The sequence below is a fragment of the Rousettus aegyptiacus genome, unplaced genomic scaffold (assembly GCF_014176215.1).
Source record: "Rousettus aegyptiacus isolate mRouAeg1 unplaced genomic scaffold, mRouAeg1.p scaffold_m13_p_2, whole genome shotgun sequence".
Taxonomy (NCBI): Eukaryota; Metazoa; Chordata; class Mammalia; order Chiroptera; family Pteropodidae; genus Rousettus; species Rousettus aegyptiacus.
In genome coordinates, this window is record NW_023416295.1 from 39,470,862 (window position 1) to 39,483,241 (window position 12,380).

At 34.2% G+C, this 12,380-nt stretch overlaps 1 protein-coding gene across 5 annotated transcripts in view; it reads right to left on the reverse strand.

Annotated features, from left to right (window-relative positions):
- Nucleotides 1-936: 936 nt before the first annotated feature.
- The window catches only part of DNAJC10 (DnaJ heat shock protein family (Hsp40) member C10), a 40,728-nt gene continuing 29,284 nt past the window's right edge, over nucleotides 937-12,380 (reverse strand). For 3 of the 5 annotated variants that reach the window (XM_016149782.2, XM_016149781.2, XM_016149783.2), the window contains exons 21-22: nucleotides 4,525-4,644; nucleotides 2,518-2,703 (exon numbers count right to left, since the gene is read on the reverse strand). In XM_016149782.2, coding sequence (XP_016005268.2) covers nucleotides 2,533-2,703; nucleotides 4,525-4,644 — 291 coding nt within the window. In that variant the 3' untranslated portion in view covers nucleotides 2,518-2,532. Of the gene's footprint in view, nucleotides 1,450-2,517; nucleotides 2,704-4,524; nucleotides 4,645-12,380 lie in introns of those variants that run through there. The other 2 variants (XM_036236604.1, XM_036236605.1) reach the window with 1 other exon arrangement.

Below are 12,380 nucleotides of genomic sequence, written 5' to 3' on the forward strand. Positions count from 1 at the left end.
AAAATGAAAAAATCTATTTTTTTCTACAAATTACACCTATAAAATATGAGGAAATATTGGGGGAGGAAAGTGATATTAAAAAAATAAACAAAACTCTTGCAACATAATAAAACATAATCCTAATAGGTTTTAGGGAAACCTAAAGTTTTTTAAAAAGTTCATTGACTTATTTTGATTATTTGGGATTTTTACCATTCCACATACCCTAAATTACAACTAACTACATATTACTTAACAATATTTTGTTAAAATGCAAGGAAAAATTTTTGGATTCTTTTGAGTCTGAACAACTGAGAAATTAAAAGATCCTATCCTTAGATTTACATACTTAATTTTCTTACAAAAATAACTTCACTTACTGTGCCAATATTTCTCTGAACATGGTGGCCTCCAACAATAAATTAGTAACTAGAATAAGCACTGTATCATTATGAGCTATTGTAAAACAAAACTGCAAAATTACTTTTCCTGTTTGAAGAGATTAGACAAGAGTAAAACACCACAACTACGAGGACAAAAGGCAAATGTAAATAAAACATACTCATCAAAACAAAGCGCAGAAGGCAAAATCATAAATATTAGAAACATGTTTCAAAAGTAAATTATCACAGGGAAAACTTTCATGAAAAATATTCAGAAAATAAATTAACAAGTATCTTTAAAACAAAAAACTCTAAATACTTGACATATTTGGGATACTCTACAATGTGCAATTACTATAAATAATTTTTCCTCAGATAATTCTGAATGCTGTAGAAATCTATAGATTTTAACTGTTACAAAATTTTTGTTCTCAATTGTGAAAAATTAAAATAAATTCTTCAACCTTTAAGAAAGAATGCAAAATCTTTTCACTGCAACATAGCATGAAAATAGGGTATCTGTTTAGTTTGCCTGCCACATTGTGTTTTTGAAATGAAATGAATGATTTGAGAATCAATTTTGGAGAATTTTTATGAGAACAAGTGAATGAAAACCAAGTTCTTCTCATGCAAGCCATAACCTTTGATAAAAATCCACTTTGTACAACTTAGACATATATGTATATAATAGCAGAGCAGGCTCCTATTCAAACCAGCCAGCTTAAACATCATTTTCAGGGGTCTGCAATCTATGGCTCGTGGACTGAATGTGACTTGCCTATCTGTGTATGACCTTCAGCTAAGAATAGTTTTTACATTTTTTAAAGGATTATAAACAAAACAGAAACAAAGAAACGCATGTGACAATGGACCACATGCGCTCTACAAAGCCTAAAATATTTATCTGGCCCTTTATAGAAAAAGTTTGCAGACCCTTCATTCATGCCAGACAGTGCACTTACAAGTCCAATATAATGTTCATTTATTCCCATCAAGAATGTAGTAACAATCTAAAAAAATGTCTTCTGATGTCATCTGTCTGAATTTCTTTTTAATTTTTTCTTCTTCAATATCATTAAAGTTCATCCTACAATAATAATATAAAAGTAATTGAAAAAGCATGAGTTTACAATATTAAAAACAAAGTAAAATAATATAAACTACGTAAATTTTACCTTCTCAAAAATAATGACTCAATATTCTTATTTAATGAATCATATGAAAAACATATCTTGCCTACATACAACAATGGAAAATAAAAGGATATTGCACTGTTCTTAACCTGCCCATGGCAGATATTACCAGTAAGTTTTACACACTTCCAAAGTTGTACTTTGATATACTTTTTAACTTAATTTCAGTTATGATATTTTGGTTTATGACTAAATGTTTTTTATTTCAAATGTTTAACTTGAAAGTCACAATTTTAGAAAGAAAACATTTCAAGAAAACTAACATAGCTAAACCACTGGAAAAACATTTTTAAATGAAACCAAGAAAATAAAGATTCATAACTACATCTTTCCTATCTTTAAGATTTGGGGAAAGTATAATTTTTGAAGCAGGCTCTAAGAATTTCTATATTGGAGTCTGTAGTTCGAATATGTTTCTATAAAGCCAGATGTCTCTAGTGCTCTCCAGAGACTATAATTTTTTTTCCCCCTTCTTTCACCTTATGGGGAAAGAATCTAGGAAACTTCATGTGATTATATTAAATTCCATTTAGAAAGCATTCTAGCTTTCATGGATTCTCTGGTCTGTTTCTACGTATGTACTAGACTGGCAATAATTTAAAGAAGAAAAAAATAAAAAGCTCTTGAGAAGAATAGTGGAAAAAAGGTTGTACTGCTTCCTGATAGATTAAAAATTCAAGGAGAAGCCAGATGAGTAAGGGTTCCAGTACATCCTGACTATACCAAGAACAAAAGAAACTGCTATCCAAAATGTGTTATGAGGCTCCAGTATATTTATTCTTAACAAGTCAATGCTTTATATTGCCATTTGAACCAAATTTAAATAATTTATGACCAGTCACTATTTTGTGTTAAATGGTTTTACTTATCCAAATGTCTAAGCATGTCAACGTCTAAAGGCTATATTCTGATTCTTATGTTTTCCGAAAAAGAAATTTCTAACTACTTACTGTTTTTTGAAGCTTCACTTGATCTGTTTAGTATAGTAAGAATAACTTTAGGTAATGTTTGCCAAAGTTAGCTCTAGACTTGGTTCTTCTTACCTTATTTCTCTTTCCATGTTTTTGGAGATTTTCCAATTTTTCATTTATTAGGGTAGCAATCTCTTTTGCATCTCTAGAATCTATTTGCTCTCCCCAAATAGTTCTCTAAAATTAAAACAAACACCTTTCTTATAATTGAAACATGACATTTCCATCCAAGAAATTTGGTTAAATATTCCTTAAAGTTTAAGTGTTCGAAACTCGAATTTCTTCAAGGAAATGATGCTGCAAAAGCACAGTTTACCGTTATTTAACTGAAATAAATATTAACAATACTGTTATGGGTACATGTCAAATAATTCCTTGAGAAAATGCAGTGTTTACTTCAAATGCTTCAAAACACCTAAATTGTATAAGACATCCCCAGAGGACCCAAATCATTCCAATATAATCACTGGCAAAGACAAAACCTTGACTAAGCAAGCACACAATGGAAAGCATCCTGGCCCTCATCTGCCCACAGCAGGAAGATGGCTGAGAAGCAGGGAAGGGGGCAAGTCAATATATCCAATATGTTCTGCTTATTTTGGATCTGAAGCCCTGTTTCATTCTTCTTGGTGGGAGCCCCATATGTGTATGCTAGTATTTAGTTTCTTTGTGTAACTGTCCACCTGGTATTTGTTTACTCCAATCGTTCTGCTTTGGCCTTCTCATCTGGCCTGGACTTCAGGAGGCCACCCCTGTTGTTCAGTTTAAATAGGGATGTTTTGGGTTCTAATTTGTCCTCTGGGCTCCTCTGGACATATGGTAGTAACATCATCATTTCAAAGAACTCACTCGATTGCCTAGTCAATTCTGTGACTGCTCCTTATAGTGTTATGTCCCCAACTACATTTTACCTGAAAAGGTCCCTATTTATGTCACCTGTTTCTCAGTTCTGAGTATTGGGAATTAGAGGTAGCGATTACAAAAAAATGAAGATTTAGGCTCTGGTATAATAAGCTCCTTTACTCTCAAGTTCTGTCTACCCTAGGCTGTTCTTAAGATAGAGTTAGCCTCTTAAACTAATCAAAGTCATTCAATGAAAATTCTAGATTTCTGAAATTTATCATTTAATTTCTTTATTTAGCTCTATTTCAAAATGTATTATAATTACCAATAAATAACAGAGCTTAATCTGATATTCTTTCTCAAACAGTATCTTAAAATATTTGAAATTGTTTCAAAAGTTGTACTTGAAAACACAAATATAGTACATGGCAAATATTTATTTTATCACAGTTCTATTGTTGAAAATGTCATTCTTTTACTTGGGAAGACAACAAATGTCATGATTACTTTCAGTTGACAATTATACTGGCTGAAAAACATATGCTTTTGTACCAAGAATCACAGAGGTTGTCACCAGAATTGTAAGACCCGCAGGTAGAAATCTAGTTTTCTTGTTAAAAAAAAAAAAGATATTGTCAGTGACCAAAAAAAGGAATTATAACTGAAGCAAGAGACCTTAACTTTTATTTGTAGTCTAAACCATGAATAAACATTCCTCAAGATAAATGTTCAGCCATTAAGGCTATTTCAAAAGTATTATAATAGTACACTATACTTTCTTGGAAAAAAAAAATTGTTTATAAAGATAATATACATTAATTTTATAAAAGTAGGAAATAAAAACTTCACAAAGTAAATAATTACCTTGAACTCTACACTGATAAAAAACCACTATTAATATTTCGGTATATCTTTTTAGTAGTTTTTCTATTCATGAGTATAAAAATTTTAAGGCAGTGGATATCATATCAACTGCGAGACAAAAAAACCCCTTAAAATCAGTGTATATGTAAAAAGGAGTTTGTTTCAGTAACAGGCAATAAAAAATGACAAATAGAGAAAAAACGAGAAAAAAGTATTACTAACACTAAAAACAAATCTTTTGATGTTGGCCTGCTAAAAGAAAGAAACGAATAGGAAAAAGTCTGTACGTACCTTTGCTTTTTCGTAGGGATAAAATTTAACAGTTGGATAGGCTCTGATACCAGCTTTCTGGCATGTTTGAGCATAAGCCTGACAGTCTACTTTTCCAGCTTTCACTTTTCCTTTAATCATCTGAAAAAAGAAAAATACGGTTTGCCATTCTCTTTGGCATAAAGTATTTTGGCAACTACAAAGCAATATGATACTAAAAGTTTCAAATCTTTATACATCTAAATATTTGTTATTTAAAAAACTTAAGTTTTAATCCTTTCCATTCAAAATGAGATTGTTTCCAAATTTTTACCGGCTCTTTAAATCTCCTATTTGTCCAGCACCACCTCCCCAATAGCTAAAAAACTCTTTTGCCCTATTGAGAAAACTGAGACGCTTTACCCAGAACTATCTCAACTTCCTCGTACCTACACCTTGTCTGTCACACCAGACATCTCAGATTCTGTCTTCACCCCACCTTTCTCTGGTCTCATGTGCTGAGGTAGCGCTCTTCATCTTGTGGAAGGCTGATCACTTCAGCTACACTCTCCAGGTCTTCCTTGTCAGATCTCTAACTCTCTTCAGTTTTTACACACATGATCAAAAAGATTCCTTTCATAACTGCACTGGTTCCCCTAGCTACCATCCTGCTTCTCTTTCTTTTTGAGTTTACTCTTTTACTATGTTTTCTCTTGTCATTTACTTATTTATGTATTTATCAATAGATTTTGGTCTAACTTGTTTTTACTGCTCCCCCCCACTGAAACTGCCATAAATTCACCAGTGACTTCTACTTGACCCAAGTGAATGGATTTCTTTTCAATCTTCTTAATGGGTACCTGACATTGCTAACCATTCTCTTTTCTTTCTTAGTATTTGTCACTATTTTCTCTTGGCTTTCCTACCCCTCTAGCTGTTCTTCATTTCTAGTGAGAAGATGTCCTTCTACACCTGCCCTTAAATTATAATATCTAATTACAATTCTATTTTTGGTCAATAATTCCTTCACTGTGAACACTTTCTCAGGGAGGTTTTATATACCCATTTGATGCTAAACCCCATCCTCTCCCCTCAATCTCGCAGTCATGTACTGGGCTATCATGTACTGGGCTGGCTTCAGCCAAAGAAGCACCTTAAATACAAACAACATTTCTAAACCGAGCCTTCCTCCATATTAACCTACTCTTCTTCTGTCCTAGCCACTCAGTTCAGGACAGAAACTGGGGCCGTACTAGACTCCTTCCTCTCCCACCATTACCACAATCAAACCTGGAATCCTATTCTTATATCCCCCTTATATCTCCCCATTCTTTCTAACACCATTGCCTCAATCCTGGTTCAAGTTATCATCTCTCACCTTGGGACAACTAAAATATCTTTTCTGCCTTTAGTTTTGTCCCCAAGGCAAACTATTTAGGGCACCAGTGAAGCTGCAGGCAGAAACATGTACGCGCATACACGTCCACACGTCCACACACCCCTCCCCTCCGAAGGTCAGAGAAATCCAGACAAAACTAAAAATCTAAAGTTTATGTCATTTCTATATTTATTTCATATATTAGTTGCTTTGTATTCTCAATTACTTATAGGAGGGCCCTATATTGTTTTTGGTGCTTTAAATATCTTTCTCTGGCTTTGCTGGCTTGTGTTTAGTCCATCCAATGTGATCTGCCTAAAATGTAAAATGGATTTGGCCATATCCAATCATTCTCCTCTAACGTTTATACAGAACATATTCTGAATAATATGCATCACCGAGGAAGAGTGTACAATATGAATAGTAGGAGGAAAAGGACTAAACCTTCTTTTTGCCTGTTTATTGAACCTCAGTTTTGCCATTCCCCATGTGGCCTTTATATTCTGGTAGTACTGGATCAACAATGAAGATCTCCAAACATGCCCCACTCTCTTATGTCTTTTATCTCTGCAAATACTGTCTTTTTTCCTTAGAGTACTTTCTAGCCAATCCTCTCAAATGCCAACTCCTAGTCATGTTCTAATTCTTATCTCAAATACTGACTTTTCTGTGGAGCCCTTTTGTCGCCTCCTAGCATGACTCTGACGTCCTTTTCCCCATGTTTTTGCCTCACTCTAATTTCACTACAGCAATGATCCTGTTGTAGTACATATATTTATTTGCATTTTATTTTCCCACTAGTATAAACCTTAAAGACATGGAACTTTTGTCCTTCCATTTTTGTAGCCCAGTATTTATTTCACTTGGTGCTTAAGATTTATTGAATAAATGATCTTTGTCATGTTTAATAATTTTCTGCTATATTCAAACATTTTGTTAGAACTGTTGAATGACGTCAACATCGTGGCAGAGTGAGAAGGCTCCACTGTTTCTCCCCTTAAGTTCACAACAAGCTGAACTACAACTCGATAAGAATATCCTGATCAACACACAAATGTGCCTGAGAGATCCACGTTATCAGGATATACAAAGGTGGGTGTTTTGGAATGAAAGGGGAAGCAGGATGGGGGAAAGACAGGGAAAGCAGCCACAGAAGCAGTTTGGCGCCCACAACAGCTCCAGCAAGCATGGTAGCAGAGGAGGAGTTGGCTGCAGCTCTCACAGTGTGGGCCTGAGACTGGGTAGAAGCAGTTTCCCTCCCAGAAAAGGCAGTTCCCTTGCCCCCTCCATACTGTGGCAGAACTAGGTAGAGGTAACTGGGAAACTTCAAATAAAACGGTAGCCAACAGTTAGAACTGGCAGGTGAGTTGACCTGTAGGATAGTGAGCCTGCCTCCTCTCCCCTACAAGCTCCAGCACAGCCCAGTAAAGCCAAAAACACAAGGAAAAAGGAGACAGTTCTGGAAGCTTACAAAACCGGTTCCACCACCTGCCACATCCTCCTACCACAGTGGTGGTGTCTCATAACTGAGGCAAGCTGGTCACCGGGAGGACATCCGCTAGTGGTACTTTACCTGAAGCGGTCCCACTATGTTCCCAGAGGCACAAATAGTTCAGGTAAGAGAAAACAAATAACTGAACTATAGCACCATCTACTGGGAAACAAAAGAAAGTATCCTACCCATCAACCTGCAGAACTTTTGAAAGCAAAACATTACACAAGAGATCACTACCTCAAATGCACAGACACAGAAACAATCCATCAAATACTATGAACAACCAAAGTAACTTGGGAGCACAGAAAGAAAATGAAGTCTACAGACTTCACAGAGGAATGTGGTTTAAATGACAGAATACAAGATTGCAGATATGAAGAAACTCAAAGATATATAAGAACACTCAGAAAGGCAAAATAGATTTCAAAGTAAAAAAAGGTAACAAGAAACAAAGATGGACATTTTATAATGCTAAAGGGGACAATTCATTAAGAAGACATAACACTTATCAATATGTATGTATCCAATCTGGCAGCACCAAAATATATAAGGTAATTACTAACAGACCTAGAGGAAGAAACTGACAGAAATACAATTATTGACAGCAATGGATATATCACCCAGAAAGGTCAATAAGGAAATACTGGCCTTAAATGACCAGTAGACCAAATGGACATAATTGATATTTTTAGAATTTCCCATCACAAATGACAAAACAGACATTTTTCTCAAGTAAATATGGAACATTCTCAAGGCTAGATCATATGTTGAGGCACCAAACTAGTCTCAATAAATTTAAGGCTATTAATAAATCATTCCAAGCATATTCTGCAACCACAATGGATGAAACTGGAAATTAACTACAAGTAGAAAGAGGAAAATAAACAAACATGTGAAGATTAAACATGTTACCAAACAAATATTGGGTCAAAGAAGAAATAAAAGATCAAAATAAACAGAGACAAATGAAAATACTATATACCAAAATTTCTGGGATGCAGCAAAAGTGGTAGGCAAGAGGAAAGTTTATAGCATTATAGGCTTACCTCATGAAACAAGAAAAATCTCAAACAAGCTAATATTACACTTTATAAAACCGGAAAAGGAAGAACAAATGAAGTCCAAAGTCAGCAGATGGAAGAATAAAATTAGAGCATAAATAAGTGAAATAGAGAATAAAAAAATAGGAAAAAAAAAAAAAAACCTAATGAAACAAAGAGCTGGCTCTTTGAGAAGATAAATAAAATTGATAAAGCTCTAGCCAGATTCACTAAAGAAAAAAAAGACTCAAATCAGCTATGAAAGTTACAATGGACACCACAGGAATACAAAAGAGCATACAAAATACTATGAAAGGCTATATGCCACCCAACTCAATAAAATATAATGGACAAATTCTTAGAAATATACCACCTTTGTAGACTGAACCATGAAGAATTAGAAAACCTAAGCAGACCCATTACTTGTAAAGAAATTGAAACAGTAATCAAAAACCTCCCCCAAATCAAAAGTTCAGGACCAGATGGGCTTCACTGATGGATTCTACTAAACATTCAAAGAAGGTTTAACACCTATCCTTCTCAAACTCTTCAAAAAAATTGAAGAGGAGCAAATAATATCCTAATTTTTACCAGGCCACTATTACATTGACATAAAGACTAGGCAAGGACAACACACACACACACAAAATTATAGTCCAATATCTCTCTGAAGAACATAGATGAAAAATCTTAAAAATCAAGTGTAACAATACATTAAAAGACTCGTACATTATTCTAAAGATGCAAAGATAGTTCCACATCAATGTGATTTACCAAATTAACAAAGGAGAAAAATCACATAATCATATTAATAGATGCAGAAAAAGCATTTGACAAGATACAACATACATTTATAATAAAAACACTCAATAACATGGACATAGAAAGTACCACAACATAATAAAGACCACATATGAAAAACCCTCAATTAATATACTCAATAGTGATGAGTTGAAAGCTTTTTCTCTAAGATCAGGAACAAGAAAAGAATGTCCACTCTTGCTACTGTTATTCAAATGGTACTGGACATCCTAGTCACAGCAATTAGGCAAAAAACAAAAAAACAAAACAAAACAAAAAAACAAAAAAAACACAAAAGGCATCCAAATTGGAAATGAAGATGTAAAACTGTCACTATCTATAGATGACACGATACTATATATAGAAAACCCTGAAGACTCCACCAAAAGACTATTAGAAAAAATAAACAAATACAGGAAAGTTGCAGGATATAAAACAAATATACAAAGATCCACTGCATTCCTATACAACAATGAAACATCAGAAAAAGAAACAATCCAATTTATAATTGCAACAAAAAGGATAAAATGCCAGGAATAACCTTAACAAAGGAGGTGAAGGACCTACCTGTACGCTGAAAATTGCAAGACACTGTTGAAAGAAATTGAAGACACCAAGAAATAAAAAGATATTCTGTGTTCATGGATTGGAAGAATTAACTGTTAAAAAAGCTGTATTACTTAAAGCAATATACAGGTTTAATGCGATCTCCATCAAAATCCCAATGGTATTTTTCACAGAAATAAAAAAAATCCTCATATTTGTATGGAACCATAAAAGACACCAAATAACAAAAGCAATCCTGAGGAAAAAAGAACAAAGCTGGAGGTATCACTTTCCATTACTACAAGGTATATTACATAGCTACAATAATCAAAACAGTATGGTATTGGCAGAAAAATAGACTCACAGACCAATGAAACAGAATTGAAAGCCCAGAAATAAAAACATAAATGGGTAACTAATTTTTGACAAAGGAGCCAAAAATATACAACAGAGAAAGAAAAATCTCTTCAATAACGGTGTTGGTAAAACTGGAAAGCCACATGCAAAAGAATAAATCTAGACTGCTATCTGACACCATATGCAGAAATCAACTTAAAATAGATTAAGGACTTGAATATAAGGCCTGAAACAATAAAATATATATAAGAACCATAGACACTAAACTCATGGACCTTGGTCTCAGAGTTTTTGTGAACTTGATCCAAAAGTCAAGGGAAAAATGAGTGAATGGGACTATATTAAACTACAAAGACTTTACACTGCAAAAGAAACAATCAACTAAATAAAAAGGCCACCAAATGGGAGAGTATATTTATAAACAATATCTCCAATATATATATATATAAGAAATCATATAACTCAACAAAAAACAAGCTACTTAATCAAAGGGCAGAGGACCTAAATTGGTAATTTTCCAAAGAAGACATACAGAAGGCCAACAGATATATGAAAAGATGCTCAATACTGTAGTTATAAGGGAAATGCAAATCGAACCCACAATAAGATTTCACCTCACACCTGTTGGAATGGCTAGTAGCAATAAGACAAGAAATAATAAGTGTTGAAGATGTGGAGAAAAGGGAAGCCTCACACACTGCTGGTGGGAATGTAAACTGGTATAGCCACTATGGGAAATGTATGAAAGTTCCTCAAAAACCACATGACCCAACAATCCCTCTTCTGGGTATCTACCCGAAAAATGTGAAAACAGTTATTCATAAAGATGAGTATGCCCCTATGTTCAATGCAGCATTATTCACAATAGACAAAGCACAGAAATAATCTAAATGTCCTTTAATGGACTGGATAAAGATGATTTAGTACATATATATAAAATGGAATACTATTCAGCCATAAAAAAGACAAAATACTGCTATTTGTGACAACATGGATGGATCTTGAGAGCATTATGCTAAGTGGAAAAAAGACAAGAACTCTGATTTCATTCATATGTGGGATATAAAACAAAAAGAACAAGTGAATAAAACAAAATATTCACAGATACAACAGAAGGGTGATTACCAGAGGGGAAGGGAGTGGGAGGAGGACGAAGTGGATAAAGCGGGGTTCAAATACAAGGTGATGAAAGGAGAGTAGACTTTGGGTGGTGAGCATACGACAGAGTACACAGATGTTAGAGTATGCAGGTGTACACCTGAAATTTATATAATGTTATTAACCGACATTACCCTAATAAATTTAACAACAACAAAAGAGAATTGTTGAAACAAATAAAACTTAAGAGGAAAAGAGGACATTAGTGGTAAAAATGAGTAACCTCTTATTTGAAGGACCACTCAATAGCTAAACTATTTTATGACTCACATAAGTTTTGAAATCACTTTGCTTATAATGTTCAGCTGTTTAGACTGGTAGAACTGGAGCTGATTTTCTCATTCTAATGAGTGTTTTGTAGCTCTTGACAAAGGTTTTTGAATATAGAGACAAGGAACTTATCAATCCAGATTAGGTCATTAATAGGACTGTTATGAAAAAAACACCAAAAACTTAAGACTGCATTCAGTTTATGTATTCTGTTTTATAGGTATTGACTGAATTAGATACTTGGGATATAAATATAAAGGAGACCTGTACCTTCCTTCAATAATCTCACAGTCTTATGGAGGAGACAGATACCTACCTAGGCAAATAATGAATATGCACTGAATAAGTACACTGATGGAGTATAAGATAACAAGGTAATACTATTTAACTGAGAAGGGCAAAGAACACAGGAGTGTTATTAGAGCTGGGTTTTGTAGGATAAGGAGACAAAATCCAGATGACTAAAGTAAGGAAAAGCCGTTTAGAGAGAAGAAATAGTATGTACATAGTGGTATTTGTTCTGCACACCTGGAGTACTTAACGTGTAGGGTGGAGGATAGAGATAAAACTGAAGAGTTAGGAAGAATAAGATCAGAGATCTTAGTCAAAAATACAAGTGAAGGAATCTTGGTTAACAGAAAGCCAGAGGTGGCAATATTTTAGAAAGATCACTGGGGCAGAACTGAAGAATGCACACTGGCAAGATGAGACGATTTAAGAGGCACATATGATAAGGTGGTGAACAATGATGAACGCTTGAACCAAGAGGCTAGCAGAGGCCATGGACAGGAGATGACAGATTTGAAAGGCATTTAGGAGATAAAACTGTTAGGATTACTGATTGCCCAGAGGA